At 47.9% G+C, this 18220-nt stretch overlaps 2 protein-coding genes across 2 annotated transcripts in view; one reads left to right on the forward strand and one right to left on the reverse strand.

Annotated features, from left to right (window-relative positions):
• Nucleotides 1-13986, reverse strand: part of XDH (xanthine dehydrogenase) — a 196153-nt gene extending 182167 nt beyond the window's left edge. Inside the window, exon 1 of the mRNA XM_073671823.1 lies at nt 13966-13986. The gene's annotated coding sequence lies outside the window, so the exon portion shown is untranslated. The remainder of the gene's footprint in view (nt 1-13965) is intronic.
• Nucleotides 13987-14064: 78 nt separating this feature from the next.
• On the forward strand, nt 14065-17995 carry CIAO2B (cytosolic iron-sulfur assembly component 2B). The gene is made up of 5 exons (XM_073671826.1): nt 14065-14277; nt 14532-14611; nt 16371-16496; nt 16771-16816; nt 17331-17995. The coding sequence occupies exons 1-5, from the start codon at nt 14148-14150 to the stop codon at nt 17426-17428; spliced, it is 480 nt and encodes a 159-aa protein (XP_073527927.1). The 5' UTR covers nt 14065-14147; the 3' UTR covers nt 17429-17995.
• The last annotated feature ends 225 nt before the right edge of the window (nt 17996-18220 follow it).

Consider the following 18220-nt stretch of genomic DNA (forward strand, 5'->3'; position numbering starts at 1 on the left):
TGCTTTGGTCTGATGAGTCCAAATTTGAGATCTTTGGTTCCAACCACCGTTTCTTTGTGCAACGCAGAAAAGGTGAACGGATGGACTCTACATGCCTGGTTCCCACCGTGAAGCATGGAGGAGGAGGTGTGATGGTGTGGGGGTGCTTTGCTGGTGACACTGTTGGGGATTTATTCAAAATTGAAGGCATACTGAACCAGCATGACTACCACAGTGTAACATACCTGGCGGCGTCCTTGCATGGTGGTCCATCTCCCACTGTGCAAGAGCGCGCACTTGATCTCCTGTCCAGAATGTCTTTCTGGCTTCCCTCCTTGCGGTCTGTTTGTCTGTTTTGGCTGCATAGGGCGACGCCCGCTGAACTTCCTGTTTCTTGTACCTTCTGCGGACACGCCCCTGTTGCACCTTCAGCCTATTGCTGTCCATCTTTGGGTATTTATACCACCTTCTTCCTCAAGATGGCGCCTGAGCATTGTGTCCTGTCAGTCGGCTTTTTGTCTCTGACATGCCAGGTCCTATCCTGTTTTCCTGCCTGTTTTCCAGTTCTGTGTCTGAACTGTGGTCTGTTCTTGTGAACACGCTTCTTGCCTGTTCTTTCGCCTTCTAGGGGCCGTATTCCTAGATCTGCCTGTCTGTGCCTTGCGGTATCTGTTCCCATCTGAACAGAGTCCTGTTTGTGTCTCTGCCTTGCGGTATCTGTTCCCGTCTGAACAGAGTCCTGTTTGTGTCCCTGCCTTGCGGTATCTGTTCCTGTCTGAACTGAGTCCTGTCTATTTCTCCTGTCTTGCAGTATCAGTTCCCGTGTCTGAACTGAGTCCTGTCTATGTCTCCTGCCTTGCGGTATCAGTTCCTGTGTCTGAACTGAGTCCTGTCTGTGTACTCTTGCCTGCTGCCTTTCTTGGAGGCTGTATTTCCAGGCCTGTCTGAACACGCTCCTAGCCTGTTCCTCCCACCTTCTAGGGGCCGATTACCTAGATCCATTCCTGTATCTTGTCTGTCCTGTCTGAACACGCTCCTTGCCTGTTCGTCCCGCCTCTCTGGGGGCCGTATTCCCAGACCCGCTCCTGTATCCCGCTGCAGTGTCGGTCTCTTCCGTACACTCAGTTCCAGTCTGAACTCTCTCCTATCCTTTACCTGTTTTGCCTCTATGTCCGTTCCTTTCCTTTTTCTGCAGAGTCTGAACTCGTACCTAACTCCTGCTTGTTGTCTCTGTACTCCCGTTTGTGAGTTTGTGGTCCACTTGCTACTTCACTGCAAATACCCTGTGGGTATCTGGCTCTGCCTTTCCCTTCCTGTCTCTTCCGTGTGAACAGAGCCCTGTCCGTCCTGCTCTGACTCCTTGCTCACTGCTCCGGCAGCCGTCCTGCTCTGACTCCTTGCTCACAGCTCCGGCAGTCCTGTCCTGCCCTGCTTCTGCCCGCTGCTCCGGCAGTCCTGTCCTGCCCTGCTTCTGCCCGCTGCTCCGGCAGTCCTGTCCTGCCCTGCTTCTGCCCGCTGCTCCGGCAGTCCTGTCCTGCCCTGCTTGTGCCCGCTGCTCCGGCAGTCCTGTCCTGCCCTGCTTCTGCCCGCTGCTCCGGCAGTCCTGTCCTGCCCTGCTTCTGCCCGCTGCTCCGGCAGTCCTGTCCTGCCCTGCTTGTGCTCGCTGCTCCTGCAGCCCCGTCCTGCTCTGTTCTTGCCCACCGCTTCGGGCGTTCCCTCTCTGCTGTGGTTGTCTACCGCATCTGCGGTTCTGTGACCCAGTCTGTACTGGGTCTTAACCTTTCTGTGCTCCAGCCCGTCCTTTCGGCCAGTACCTCCTTGCCTGCATACTCGCCTGTATCCACCCATCTGCATACCTGCCGTGTTTGCTTACATCCACCAGTCTGTGCCAGCCTAACCTGCCTGTTCCAGTAATCCCAGTGTGGGTCAACCCCCGTGTCCGGAGTTTGACCTGGAGTAGCACCTGGTCCCTCTGCCCAGTTTCTCCCTGGTGCACTGGCGTCGTATGCCGTCGTGCCACCTTGGTCGGATCGGCCAGATACTTAGTCACGCCCCTCCAGGCACTCTCCGGTCCATGGTCCAGTGGAACCACAACACCCGCACACGCCAGTTAGTCCGGGCGTGTGCATAACAGCATGCTCAGGCCATGGTTCCCGTTGAGCCCCACGGCCTTCGCTCTCTGAGAAGTTTTCCAGCGAATACATGCATTAAAAATAAATAAAATTTATTTTTTTTTCTCAGCTGAGTTCCAGGCGAATTACGCACCCGTCCAGATGGATCTATCTGCTCTCGTTCCTGCGGATCCGCCACGTTACTATGGGGATCCAAGACAAAGTCGTGCATTTGTGGAGCAATGCATGCTACACTTCAAGTTCTACCCTCTATGTTTTCCCACCGATCGGGTTAAGGTGGCATTCATTATGTCTTACCTGGCGGGTGATGCCTTGGAATGGATCAACCCCCTATATGAAACACAGGATCCGATCCTCCTGGACCTAATGGCCTTCCTGGTGGCCTTTCTAATGGTCTTCGATGATCCTAACCCGGAGGCTCCTGCTGAAGCTTCACCTCCCAATATCCCGGAGCAGCCCCGATGGGTAATGTGTGTGGGTAGCGCAATAGTCCTCCAGCCCAATGAGACTACTGCCCACCCAGAATCCTCACAGGGTGACTACGCTTTCCGGAATACTTCTCCCAACCTCAAGAGGCAGTCCAGACATGCTAGACGTAGAGGCAAGCCGTCACGCCAGGGTCTGTCCTCCCTGAGACCTCCTGACCCCAACCTTGAAGTCCCTACTGAAGCTTCATCTCCCTGTATCCCGGAGAAGCCCCAACGGGTAATGTGCGTGGGTAGTGCTCCGGTTCTCCTGCCCGAAGAGACTTCTGCCCATCCAGACTCCACACAGGAGAACTTCCTGCACCCGGCATCAGATGCTTCACCCACTTTAACCGGTGTGCATGTCCAAGGATGCTCCAAAGCTGTGGTTACCTCTGAGTCTGTGCACCTCTACTACCTGGCGGAGGACCCCCTGTTGCCTCCTGAATCCTCCGGGATACCACTCGATGACAAATGGAGAGAGACTTCTCTACACTCGGTACTCGATACTTTGTCCGCTTCGTCCTGTGAGCCTGACAATCGGTACCCCAAAGTGGTAGTTACCCCCGAGTCTCTACACCCCTCCGACCAGGCGGAGGACCTCCAGTTGTCTCCAGAACCCTTCGGGGTGCTACCTGGTAGCGAAAGGACAGAGACTCTCCTATACTCTGTACCTGATACCTCGCTCGCTTCGTCCAGTGAGTCCAACCTAGTGTACTCCGAAGCAGAGGTTACTCCCGAGTCTCTACACCCCTCCGACCAGGCGGAGGACCTCCAGTTGTCTCCAGAACCCTTCGGGGTGCTACCTGGTAGCGAAAGGACAGAGACTCTCCTTTACTCTGTACCTGATACCTCGCTCGCTTCGTCCAGTGAGTCCAACCTAGTGTACTCCGAAGCAGAGGTTACTCCCGAGTCTCTACACCCCTCCGACCAGGCGGAGGACCTCCAGTTGTCTCCAGAACCCTTCGGGGTGCCACCTGGTGGTGAATGGACAGAGACTTTCCTATATCCTGGATCTGATACCTCGCTTGCTTCGTCCAGTGAGTCCGACCTTGTGTACTCTGAAGCAGAGGTTACCCTTGAGTCTCTACACCCCTCTGACCAGGTGGAGGACCTCCAGTTGTCTCCAGAACCCTTCGGGGTGCCACCTGGTGGTGAATGGACAGAGACTTTCCTACACTCGGTACCCGATACCTCGCCTGCTTCCTCCAGTGAGTCTGACCTAGTGTACTCTGAAGCAGATGTTTTCTCTGAGCCTCTGCACTCTTCTGACCCGGCGGAGGACCTCCAGTTGTTTCCTGAATTCTCCGGGGTACCACCAGATAACAAAGAGACAGTGACTTTTCCTCATTATGTACCTGATAACCCGTCTATTTCTTCCTGTGAGTTTGACAAGATGTACCTCGAAGCAGAGATTACCCCCAAGTCTCTGTCCCCCTCCAACCCGGTGAAGGACTTCCAGTTGTCTCCTGTACCCTCTGGGGTGCCACCTGAAAATATGTGGAGAGAGACTTCCTTGTGTGCTGTTCCTGGTACTCCACCCGTTTCGTCTGTTGCTGAGGATGGCTGGATAGGAGGTAGCATCCTAGCTAACCAGATGAGATCAATTTTTCCTGTGGACAGTGGAAGTGATCTCCTTGAAGTGAACGACTGGTCCTCGAATTCCCTGCGGAAGATTCTGGCAGGCCTGAAGAAGAGGGGGCGTAAGGGGGGGGGTACTGTAACATACCTGGCGGCGTCCTTGCATGGTGGTCCATCTCCCACTGTGCAAGAGCGCGCACTTGATCTCCTGTCCAGAATGTCTTTCTGGCTTCCCTCCTTGCTGTCTGTTTGTCTGTTTTGGCTGCATAGGGCGACGCCCGCTGAACTTCCTGTTTCTTGTACCTTCTGCGGACACGCCCCTGTTGCACCTTCAGCCTATTGCTGTCCATCTTTGGGTATTTATACCACCTTCTTCCTCAAGATGGCGCCTGAGCATTGTGTCCTGTCAGTCGGCTTTTTGTCTCTGACATGCCAGGTCCTATCCTGTTTTCCTGCCTGTTTTCCAGTTCTGTGTCTGAACTGTGGTCTGTTCTTGTGAACACGCTTCTTGCCTGTTCTTTCGCCTTCTAGGGGCCGTATTCCTAGATCTGCCTGTCTGTGCCTTGCGGTATCTGTTCCCATCTGAACAGAGTCCTGTTTGTGTCTCTGCCTTGCGGTATCTGTTCCCGTCTGAACAGAGTCCTGTTTGTGTCCCTGCCTTGCGGTATCTGTTCCTGTCTGAACTGAGTCCTGTCTATTTCTCCTGTCTTGCAGTATCAGTTCCCGTGTCTGAACTGAGTCCTGTCTATGTCTCCTGCCTTGCGGTATCAGTTCCCGTGTCTGAACTGAGTCCTGTCTGTGTACTCTTGCCTGCTGCCTTTCTTGGAGGCTGTATTTCCAGGCCTGTCTGAACACGCTCCTAGCCTGTTCCTCCCACCTTCTAGGGGCCGATTACCTAGATCCATTCCTGTATCTTGTCTGTCCTGTCTGAACACGCTCCTTGCCTGTTCGTCCCGCCTCTCTGGGGGCCGTATTCCCAGACCCGCTCCTGTATCCCGCTGCAGTGTCGGTCTCTTCCGTACACTCAGTTCCAGTCTGAACTCTCTCCTATCCTTTACCTGTTTTGCCTCTATGTCCGTTCCTTTCCTTTTTCTGCAGAGTCTGAACTCGTACCTAACTCCTGCTTGTTGTCTCTGTACTCCCGTTTGTGAGTTTGTGGTCCACTTGCTACTTCACTGCAAATACCCTGTGGGTATCTGGCTCTGCCTTTCCCTTCCTGTCTGTTCCGTGTGAACAGAGCCCTGTCCGTCCTGCTCTGACTCCTTGCTCACTGCTCCGGCAGCCGTCCTGCTCTGACTCCTTGCTCACAGCTCCGGCAGTCCTGTCCTGCCCTGCTTCTGCCCGCTGCTCCGGCAGTCCTGTCCTGCCCTGCTTCTGCCCGCTGCTCCGGCAGTCCTGTCCTGCCCTGCTTCTGCCCGCTGCTCCGGCAGTCCTGTCCTGCCCTGCTTGTGCCCGCTGCTCCGGCAGTCCTGTCCTGCCCTGCTTCTGCCCGCTGCTCCGGCAGTCCTGTCCTGCCCTGCTTCTGCCTGCTGCTCCGGCAGTCCTGTCCTGCCCTGCTTGTGCTCACTGCTCCTGCAGCCCCGTCCTGCTCTGTTCTTGCCCACCGCTTCGGGCGTTCCCTCTCTGCTGTGGTTGTCTACCGCATCTGCGGTTCTGTGACCCAGTCTGTACTGGGTCTTAACCTTTCTGTGCTCCAGCCCGTCCTTTCGGCCAGTACCTCCTTGCCTGCATACTCGCCTGTATCCACCCATCTGCATACCTGCCGTGTTTGCTTACATCCACCAGTCTGTGCCAGCCTAACCTGCCTGTTCCAGTAATCCCAGTGTGGGTCAACCCCCGTGTCCGGAGTTTGACCTGGAGTAGCACCTGGTCCCTCTGCCCGGTTTCTCCCTGGTGCACTGGCGTCGTATGCCGTCGTGCCACCTTGGTCGGATCGGCCAGATACTTAGTCACGCCCCTCCAGGCACTCTCCGGTCCATGGTCCAGTGGAACCACAACACCCGCACACGCCAGTTAGTCCGGGCGTGTGCATAACACACAGCATCTTGCAATGGCATGCTATCCCATCCGGCTTGCGTTTTTTTGGACCATCATTTATTTTTCAACAGGATAATGACCCCAAACACACCTCCAGGCTGTGTAAGGGCTATTTGACCAAGACGGAGAGTGATGGGGTGCTACGCCAGATGACCTGGCCTCCACAGTCACCAGACCTGAACCCAATCGAGATGGTTTGGGGTGAGTTGGACCGCAGAGTGAAGGCAAAAGGGCCAACAAGTGCTAAGCATCTCTGGGAACTCCTTCAAGATTGTTGGAAGATCATTTCTGGTGACTACCTCTTGAAGCTCATCAAGAGAATGCCAAGAGTGTGCAAAGCAGTCATCAAAGCAAAAGGTGGCTACTTTGAAGAACCTAGAATATAAGACATATTTTCAGTTGTTTCACACTTTTTTGTTAAGTATATAATTCCACATGTGTTAATTCATAGTTTTGATGCCTTCAGTGTGAATGTACAAGTTTCAAAGTCATGAAAATACAGAAAAATCTTTAAATGAGAAGGTGTGTCCAAACTTTTGGTCTGTACTATATATATTTCTCTGTGGTATCTGTGCATCATGAATCGTGGTATGTGTTAAAGGGGCCACTGAGACTCTTTCGCCCAGGGCCCACAAAAACCTGGAGCCGGCCCTGCCATTCACTATAATGAGGCTGCAGAGTTACTCTGGACTCCGTCTGGCCTCTGTTCAGCGGTGTCCTTCTATCAGAAGTACACAAAATTGTGGCCAACGGCACTTTTATGCACACCTAAAAAGACGGACACCGCTGGATCACAGGTCCTACCGTGTCCAAGGTGCCTCCATCTGCCTCATTACAGGAAATCTTCTGCCAGGAGTTTCGTCTGAATCACGTATTTCAGAGATTTACACGGAAACCCCGGTGTAAGCGCTCAGTGCAAGATAAATGTGAGCCGAGCCATACTGTGATTTTTGGGAGGCAGAGTGAACAAATCAGCAGCAGGTGAAGAATTGGTTTTATTTACTTTTTTACGCCGTTCCTCGTGCTGTATAAGTGATTAGACGACTTTATTCTTTGGGTCGGTGCGATTACAGCGATACCAGATTTACATCGGGTTTTTATGTTTGGTTGCTGTCACACATTGACACGCATTTTATTAAAGAAACAAGTTTTTGCATCGCAATATTTAGACATCTATAATTTTTCCATATTTTGTCTAACAGAGTCATGTGAGGGCTTGTTTTTTGTGGGATGAACAAAATCCAACAATTCAGGAATTGTTTTTTTTTTTATGCTGTTCCTCGTGTAATAAAATTGATAAGGCATCTTTCTTCGGGTCAGTACGATTACAGCGATAGCACATTTATATAATTTTTTCATGTTTTGGCGCTTTTACACAATAAAAACTATTTTATAGAAAAAATAATTATTTTTGCATTACTTTATTCTGAGAGCTATAACTTTTTTTATTTTTCCACTGATGGAGCTGTATGGCAGCTTTATTTTTCAGGACAAGATGACGTTTTCAGCGGTACCATTTTTATTTACACTCGTCTTATTGCTCGCGTTTTATTGCACTTTTTGTTCGGCATGTTTGTTTGATGATAAAGTTTTTTGCCTCATTTATTTATTTATTTTTTTACGGTGTTCACTGAAGGGGTTAACTAGTGGGACAGTTTTATAGGTCGGGTCGTTCCGGACACGGCGGTACCAAATATGTGTACTTTTATTGTTTATTTTTTTTACATAGATAAATGTATTTATTGGATTATTTTTTTTTCTTTTTTTTGTTTCTTCTTTATTTTGGGATGTTTTAAAAATACTTTTACAATTTTTAATAACTTTTTTTTAAACTTTTTTTTTACATTGTCCCACTACGGGACATCATCTTTACACTGACAGATCGCTGATCTGATACTCTGCAATGTTTCTGCACTGCAGAGCATCAGACAAGTGTCTGACAGGCAGGGAGGAGGAGTGTCAGCTCCTACTCTGAACAGGAGCTCACAGGCCACCTTCCCTGAAGGACCCTGAAGGACTCCGCGGCCATCTTGTGGCCCGGAGTCACCATGGAGACCATCGGCACAACGCGATCGCGCAACGCGATTCTCCTCGATGTCACTGTCACTATTGACAGCTGCATCAGAGGGGTTAAACGCCCACAATCGGTGCTAGCACCGATCGTGGGCATTGCTTGATCACGTCACTTGATCGCGGCAGCGCTCAGCGTGAGCCCATGCGATCGAGAAGAAGGATATGTACGGCGGTTTGCGGGAACGCAGCTCCCGCAGAGCCGCACATATACGGCCCATGTCAAGAAAGGGTTAAAGTATCAAATGTCTCGCTTGCCAGACTGGACCATTAGGAAAAGTCCATCCCTTTCCTGGTCACATCTGTCAGAGGTTTGGCCACTACCGAGAAGTTCTTGATGAACTTACGGTAGTAGTTGGCGAAACCTAAAAAATTTTGTAAAGTGTCTTCAGAGACGATCTCAATCCAGTACCGCCTGAAGTTTTGTGGAATTCATGTGAAAACCAGTGGATGATAAGTAATAACCCAAAAAAGAGATCTCCTGAACCGAGAACATACATTTCTCTGGTTCGACAAATAATAATTTATTGTCTCTGGGTATCTGTAAGACCTGCCTGACATGTACCTGATGTGACTCGAGGTCAGGCGAATAAATCAATATGTCATCAAGATAGATCAAAATAAATCTACCTGCCAGGTGACAAATAATGTAATTTACAAAATGCTGAAAAACGGCGGGAGCATTAGTGAACCCGAATGGCATCACAAGATTTTCATAGTGTCCCTCTGGTGTATTAAAAGCAGTCTTCCACTCATCACACTCCTTAATATGGATGAGATTATATGCTCCCCTGAGGTCTAGTTTAGAAAACCATTTTGCCCTGACGATCTGGTTAAAGAGGTCCGGGATGAGTGGGAGGGGATGTGGATCCGGACCATGATCCGATTAAGTATGAGGAAATCTAGGTAGGGGCATAACCCCCCCATCTTATTTCTTAAAGGGAATTTGTCACCCCCTGGGACATATATAACCTATTAATATTGGCATACAGGTGATAGAAATGTTAAACTGGTCCTACCTGTATGCCTCATATTAGTGGTCTTGTTGTTGTGAAATCACATTTTATATCTTTATGCTAATGATTACTTCCAGGCTCCGGGGCGTATGGAGCCTGGAAGGAATCCCAGCCTTCTGTCTACATTATAGTGCTACCCCCTTCCCTGAACGTCACAGTGCCCTGTGGTGTGCAGTTGCGGCACCGTAATCCCGCGCCTGTGTCTTGCACTCCCTCCATCATCCGTACATCTATCATCCTTCTATGGGAAGAAGTTGCAGTAACTCGCCTGCGCAGAAGATCACGGACTATGCCAAACTACAGGAGGACCGATAGAACGAGTCATCCTTCCCCACTGCATGGGTTCCTCAGTTGACTCAGCCCTAGGTTCCCTTAATCCCAGGCCTCCCGAAAGTGTGGGTGTCTCTTTATATCTCTGGCGAAGACAGTCGTCTATACGGATATCCAGAGAAATGGCCACCTCAAGGGAAAGGCATCCTTCACCCTCACAGAAAGTCGCTGACAGAACTGGCTATGGAGCGCGGGGTCATTTTACTTAGTATTCGTGGACTACCTCCGAAACTTGGAGCAATACTCCTCCACTGGCCGGTCACCCTGCTGAAGCTGAAGTAGCGTAGACTCGGCCAGGGAGACACGGTCGGGGTCGTCGTATATATGATCCAGAGCCAGGAAAAATTCCTCAACCATCCGAAGCGACAGACAGTCCAACAGGAGGGAAAATGCCCAGGCTCGGGGGTCACTCTGGAGGAGAGAAATTAAGATCCCCAACCGTTGCTGAAAACAACGAACTTATCTGGCCACCCAGAGAACTTATCCGGTAGAGCAATCTTGGGCTTCACCAGGGGTTGCCAAAGAGCCGCGGGCGCTAAGTCAGAAATGTTTGGGCGCTGCAAAACAACTATGCGCACGTTTGCCACCTCCAGGCTAAGTGGCTGCAGTTGCCCTGCCAGAGCAGCCACCGGATCCATAATGGATCAAAAAAAGGTATCGGCCAGTGTTAATGTCACACAGTGCCTTGGGACTGTGGGCGCTAACCAATTTACTAGAACTAAGGGTGCCCTAGTCTATCCCTGTCCTTACTCCTGAAGATGCAGACGCCGGGTTCACGTGCCTTGCTAAGCTCCTATATCAACCCTTATCTGCCACCCCACCCTCCTGCTGGGGATTGTGGAAGCTGAAATGTATAGAAATACACAAACCAGACAAACAAGGGAAGACGGACAGGGATAAATGAATATAACAATCATAGAAAATACACTGACCAAACAAAAGAGTTTCACACAGGGGAGTTAAGGGAAGGAGAAACCAAATTAGAGAGGAAGGGGATGTGCACACAGACAAAACTTCAAGCAACAATCTCCTGAACAAATCTCCAAATGCCAATTCCAACCACAAACTACAACTCCAGAACCAGGCAGTAAGAACTAACACTGTCAACTTCTAAGTGCCAGAGATGAGCATACAGTACAGACCAAAAGTTTGGACACACCTTCTCATTTAAAGATTTTTCTGTATTTTCATGACTATGAAAATTGTACATTCACACTAAAGGCATCAAAACTATGAATTAACACATGTGGAATTATATACTTAACAAAAAAGTTTGAAACAACTGAAAATATGTCTTAGAGTGTGCAAAGCAGTCATCAAAGCAAAAGGTGGCTACTTTGAAGAACCTAGAATATAAGACATATTTTCAGTTGTTTCACACTTTTTTGTTAAGTATATAATTCCACATGTGTTAATATATAGTTTTGATGCCTTCAGTGTGAATGTACAATTTTCATAGTCATGAAAATACAGAAAAATCTTTAAATGAGAAGGTGTATCCAAACTTTTGGTCTGTACTGTATATAGCAGAGGAGAGTGGCCAACACTGAACAGCTAAGACAATCCAGGTAGGAAAGCTCCAGGAGCTTCAACTGAACAGATTAAGCCTTGAACTACTAGCAAAGAAAAAACCTGCATTGTTTAATAAGATGGTGAAGTACTTCTAACCAGTGAATCATGAAACCAGATGCCGCGATCTTCTGGCCCCTCTTTGTCACGGTATCCCAGTGACAATATCCAATGTTTCCTGCATCAAGTTTTGAAATCTCATCATCCAAAACCCTGCACCCGCTCTGCAAAAAAAGAAAATCGATCTGGAAGTTCAAAAGTAGAAAGAACCACATAGAGGAGGTCATGGCCAAAGCAAAGGTCACATCTCTGTATGACTGTGCCAGGAGGGGAGCACACGGAGTAGAGCAGGTTTATGTCTCTTCGGACAATCGGCTAGCGTTTTTTTTCCAGGAAAGTTGAGATATATCTCCACAGTACATGTATGTATCTACAGTGCACTCAACTCTCCCGAGAATGTTAATGAAACTTCTGGAAAAAGTGGAACCACGTCCTGACTCATCTCTCCCTGGTTCTGGAGCCTGTAGTCCTCAAATCAGGACATTATATGTGGAGTGAAGAGGACTAAAAATGGAGAGATGGGAACCTGCCTTGTCTGCTGTGGAGTCTGTCATCATTTTCTACTGTCATAACCATTAAAAATGAATGTATTGTCTTATATAGGCGAAATAGAAATAAAAAATATTATTATTATGTTACAAACATTACTATGAACAATGCATCACTGTTCAGATTCTCCCTGATGTCAGATCTCTGAATTAAGCAGGTATCAACTGTGCAAAAAAAGTCACTCCATACATACATTACTTATCCTGTACTGATCCTGAGTTACATCCTGTATTATACTCCAGAGCTGCACTCACTATTCTGCTGGTGCAGTCACTGTGTACATATATTACATTACTTATCCTGTACTGATCCTGAGTTACATCCTGTATTATACTCCAGAGCTGCACTCACTATTCTGCTGGTGCAGTCACTGTGTACATACATTACTGATCCTGAGTTACATCCTGTCTTATACTCCAGAGCTGCACTCACTATTCTGCTGGTGCAGTCACTGTGTACATACATTACATTACTTATCCTGTACTGATCCTGAGTTACATCCCGTATTATACTCCAGAGCTGCACTCACTATTCTGCTGGTGCAGTCACTGTGTACATACATTACTGATCCTGAGTTACATCCTGTATTATACTCCAGAGCTGCACTCACTATTCTGCTGGTGCAGTCACCGTGTACATACATTACATTACTGATCCTGAGTTACATCCTGTATTATACTCCAGAACTGCACTCACTATTCTGCTGGTGCAGTCACTGTGTACATACATTACATTACTGATCCTGAGTTACCTCCTGTATTATACTCCAGAGCTGCACTCACTATTCTGCTGGTGCAGTCACCGTGTACATACATTACATTACTGATCCTGAGTTACATCCTGTATTATACTCCAGAACTGCACTCACTATTCTGCTGGTGCAGTCACTGTGTACATACATTACATTACTGATCCTGAGTTACATCCTGTATTATACCCCAGAGCTGCACTCACTATTCTGCTGGTGCAGTCACTGTGTACATACATTACATTACTGATCCTGAGTTACATCCTGTATTATACTCCAGAACTGCACTCACTATTCTGCTGGTGCAGTCACTGTGTACATACATTACATTACTGATCCTGAGTTACATCCTGTATTATACTCCAGAGCTGCACTCACTATTCTGCTGGTGCAGTCACTGTGTACATACATTACATTACTGATCCTGAGTTACATCCTGTATTATACTCCAGAGCTGCACTCACTATTCTGCTGGTGCAGTCACTGTGTACATACATTACATTACTGATCCTGAGTTACATCCTGTATTATACTCCAGAACTGCACTCACTATTCTGCTGGTGCAGTCACCGTGTACATACATTACATTACTGATCCTGAGTTACATCCTGTATTATACCCCAGAGCTGCACTCACTATTCTGCTCGTGCAGTCACTGTGTACATACATTACATTACTGATCCTGAGTTACATCCTGTATTATACTCCAGAGCTGCACTCACTATTCTGCTGGTGCAGTCACTGTGTACATACATTACATTACTGATCCTGAGTTACATCCTGTATTATACTCCAGAGCTGCACTCACTATTCTGCTGATGCAGTCACTGTGTACATACATTACTGATCCTGAGTTACAGCCTGTATTATACTCCAGAGCTGCACTCACTATTGTGCTGCTGCAGTCACTGTGTACATACATTACATTACTGATCCTGAGTTACATCCTGTATTATACTCCAGAGCTGCACTCACTATTCTGCTGGTGCAGTCACTGTGTACATACATTACATTACTGATCCTGATTTACATCCTGTATTATACTGCAGAGCTGCACTCACTATTCTGCTGGTGCAGTCACTGTGTACATGCATTACTGATCCTGAGTTACATCCTGTATTATACTCCAGAGCTGCACTCACTATTCTGCCGGTGCAGTCACTGTGTCCATACGTTCCTCTGCCATGTGAACACCTAAGCTTCCGTTTTTTCATCACCCTGTAACTATATGACTAATATGACTCCATTTAGCAAAATAATTTATGTAAACGTAAAACTTCTAGACTAACTGTTATAATAGAGCACTAGCTTTCCAGTTTCAATGAAGGCGGAATTGTACTTCCGCCCTTTCTATATCCGTCATAACAGGCTAGAGCACGAGGAGGCGGGGGACATAAACTATTGCCATAGGCTATGAACAGGAGGCTCACCTTGACAATCAAATATAGCTTCTCCCACTTAGTAACTATTATTTGCTGTACCAGTCAGAATGTACGAATTTCGACCAATGAAAATGTAGCACGAATGTAATGGTCCAATCACAAGCTGGCATCCTGTCACATGACCGATACCCTTCCAGCGTTAGGTTTAGGTTGCGCGGTGCGGCCGGGCCATGGTGGGCAGCAGCAGTCAGCTGGAGAATGCGAACCCGCTCATCTACCAGCGCAGCGGGGAGCGGCAGGTGACGGCCCAGGACGAGGACGAGGAGCTGCACGATCAGATCGATGACCGGGAGATATTTGATATCTTTTCAACGATAACGATCATAGGGGCAGATTGCAATATATATATATGTCTGTGTTGGGGTTAATAAGTTCTGCAGCTTTATTCTAGACGTTCTCTTTGCATTGTGTGCTATTGTTCGTGCTCTCTGCTGGCTGTCAGTGAATAGGAACAATGCTGTGTACATGTGGAGGCAGATCCCAGTGTTGCTCACAGCTGAGGGTTTGTTACAGTTGTATCTGATCACAGGAGTGATGTTTCTTTAACTTTCTACATCTGATCCGATCCATCAATGACCCGGAGCATCCGCTGAGCCTGGAGGAGCTGAACGTGGTGGAGGAGATCCGGGTGAAGGTAGCGGGGGGCGACCATCAGTCCTATACCTGCAAGGCTCCCCGACCACTGCCCCAGCGGCGGCCGTCACCTGAAAAACTGCCCCAGCAAAACTAACTGCTCTAGTCACCCCCAGAGCTGCCGTTTAGTTATTGCTGGGCCTTCTCTTACTTGTCACCCCCAAAGCTGCGGCTACACTTCTACTTGTCTCCAGTCACTTTCTGTTCCCAGGAATTTTTGTTGTATGCTCTAGCCACAGCCAGAGCTGCACCTACAATTTTACTTGTCTCCAGTCACTTTCTACTTACAGTACTTTTTGTTTTAGAATCTAGTCACCTCAAGAGCTGCTGCAACACTTCTACTTGTCTCCAGTCATCCTCTGTTTGCAGGAATTTTTGTTCTTTGCTCTAGTTCCCCCAAGAGCTGCAGTTACAATTTTGCTTGTCATTCATTTTTGTATTACACTCCAGTCACACTTAGAGCTGCAGCTACAATTTTCCTAGTCTCCAGTCCCTCTGTGTGCAGGATTTTTTTTTGTCTTCTACTCTAGTCACCCCTAGAGCTGCAGTTATAATTTTGTCTCCAGCCACCTTGTGCTTACAGTAATTTTTGTCCTCTAGTTTAGTCACCCCCTACAGCTGCACTTAAACGTTTGCTTGTTTCTGCAGCTCTGGATGGGACTAGAGTATAAGACAAACTTTACAATACATTTTACTTTAAATTTTTGTTTTAGACTTTATCCACCTCCCAAGCTGCAGCAACACTTCTGCTTGTCCCCAGTCATCCTCTGTTTGCAGGAATTTTTGTTGTATGCTCTAGTTCCCCCAAGAGCTGCAGTTACAATTTTTCTTGTCATTAATTTTTACTTCTACTCTAGTCACCCCTAGAGCTGCTGCTGCAGTTTTGCTTGTCTCCAGTCATCCTTGGCTTGCAGGAATTTTTCTTCTACTCTAGACACACCCAGAGCTGTATTTGTAGTTTTGTCTCCACTCACCTTCTGCTTACAGTAATTGTCCTTTATTCTAGTCACCCCCAGAGCTGCATCTGCACATCTACTTGTCTCCAGTCACCTTCTGTTTGCAGGAATTTCTATTGTATGCTCTTGTTCCTCCAAAATCTGCAGTAAAATTTTTGCTTGTCATTAATTTGCCTTCTACTCTAGTCACCCCCAGAGCTGCAGTTATAATTTTACTTGTCTGTAGTCACCTTCTACTTACAGTAATTTTTGTCCTTTATTCTAGTCACCCCCAGAGCTGTTGTCTCCAGTTATCCTGTGCTTGCAGGAATTTTTGTTATTTGCTCTAGTTCCCCCAAGAGCTGCAGTTAATTTTGCTTGTCAGTAAGTTTTGTATTGCACTCCAGTCACATTGAGAGCTGCAGCTACAGTTTTGCTTGTCTCCAGTCATTCTCGCTGTGCAGGATTTTTTTTTTTGCCTTCTACTCTAGTCACATCCAGAGCTGCCGTTAAAATTTTGCATCGATCCTCGGCTTGCAGTATTTATTTCACCCCGATGCATTGCATTGTGGGTGATGTAGTTTTTTTTACCCTCAATCAGGATATTAAAGGGTTAATTCCATCTTCCAAGGCGATGGGTGTTGGGGTATGCAGCATTTAGTGATCGCGGGGGACCCGTCCTCTGGATCCTGCACTGATTCTGGGGCTATGGAGTCACATACAGAGATGGGAATGTCCAGGTGACTGCGGCCGTGATGGTTGATGGTAATGCAGAGTTTTGAGTGCAGCTCTGGATGTGACTAAGGCGGATCCTTTTCTTTGCAGGCAGATGATGCCGGGAGCGCGGTGTCGGTGGAGTTCACCCCCACCATCCCGCACTGCAGCATGGCCACCCTGATCGGACTGTCCATTAAAGTCAAGCTCCTGCGTTCGCTGCCCGAGCGGTTTAAGGTGGGTGAGCGCTGCAGCCCCTTTATGCTGCAGTGTAAAGTATAGGAAAGGAACCAGCAGCATTGTCATCTATTAAAGGAACAGGAGTTGGATTTTAGACAAATTCAGACCCCAACAGACCGTGCAGATAATCCGGAGCCACATATCAGAGCTGTGTCCTAATGGAGCAGCGCTGCAGTGTAAAGCATCTGCTGAAAGTCAGTTAAAGTGACCCTGCACAATTATTTGTCTTTTTATTCATTCTTTCAATTCTTTGTTCATCTTTTACCTGCAGGTGGACGTTCACATTACGCCGGGCACGCACGCCTCTGAACACGCAGGTGAGAATTTTTGGGGACATGGATGTGCCATTGTCTCTGTGGGTATTAGAGGGACCAGTGGGAGTCTGCACACAGTCTGAGAGAGGGTTGTGCAGGATGCAAAGGGCATGGCTGCATTTTTCTGGCAACAGTGCCCCCCTTGTCCTCAGGTTATTGGTGGTACTGCAGTTTGGCTCTACTTATATCAGTGATGCTGAGCTGCAATACCAGACACAACCTCTAGTGTCGCGCTGTTTCTTGATGAAAGTCACCATGTTTTCCTCACTCTCTGCCACCCATTTAAAGGGCCACTGCATCTAAAATCAGCTCATCACTCACATCCCAAGCTCCTGCTGGTTCAGTGCATTGTGGGAGAGAAATAACCTTCCTCAATGCAACACAGCAGAGTACGATCCATTACCGGAAGTAGAGAGGCTGTCATTACAGAACAGTCATCGCAGCTTTGGATGTGACTGGAGTATAAAGCGCTGTATAATCTAATTATTTACCATTTTCCGTTTTTCTTTTCCTGCAGTGAATAAACAGCTGGCGGACAAGGAGCGCGTGGCGGCCGCCCTGGAGAATTCCCATTTGCTAGAAGTTGTGAACCAGTGCTTGTCCGCCAGGTCCTAGACTCCACCCCCCCCCCCCAAGTGTCCGCGCTAACGGCCCCGGATCCTGACTGTTTACAAGAGCTCGCTGCTCTACTGTGTGTGATATAGCGCCCTCTACTGGTGTGAGCTGATATTCTGTGTATATTCAGTAATTATACTTGTGCTGGATTTATCTTTTTTTTTCTTGTGTGTGTGTGTGTGTGTGTGTGTGTATATATATAATTTTTACAGAATTTATCATTCTAGTGGTTGGAATTATTAACAGCCCCCCTCTGGGCTGGTTGGGGGCTCTCTAAATTCTCCACTGTTCCATTCATTCTCTATGGGACTGCTAGAAAACGTCAGCAGTCCCATAGACATTGACTAGAGCGGTGGCGCGTACCTGCAGCCATCTCTCCAGTAGGGGAACCTGTTCTCTGCATCGGTGGAGGTTCCAGCAGTCGGATCCCCACTAATCTGTAAGTTATCACCTATCCTTTTGAATAAGTGCTAACTTTTAATTGTGGGAATAACCCTTTAACTAAAACCCCCTTACCTAGTGTATCCATGATATTTTGCTCAATAAACATGTAAAACCTAAATCAAACATCATTCTGTTTCATAATATCATATAAGAGTCAGTTCTAATTTTCTGTTACATTGTTCCAGATCTCCTGCATAAGTGGGAAAATGATCAAACTGTGTTTACATGCAACCACCAGCAGAGGGAGCTCACCACATAAAGGTTTATTTGGCTACTAATAATGAGCGATTGTGCTGGCCACTGCTCTGTACTCGCCCGAGCATCATGGTGCTCGGCAAGTACTTCCGG

Source organism: Phyllobates terribilis, unplaced genomic scaffold, assembly GCF_046119375.1.
Source record: "Phyllobates terribilis strain yellow unplaced genomic scaffold, ASM4611937v1 Scaffold_3__8_contigs__length_932513732, whole genome shotgun sequence".
NCBI classification, from domain to species: domain Eukaryota; kingdom Metazoa; phylum Chordata; class Amphibia; order Anura; family Dendrobatidae; genus Phyllobates; species Phyllobates terribilis.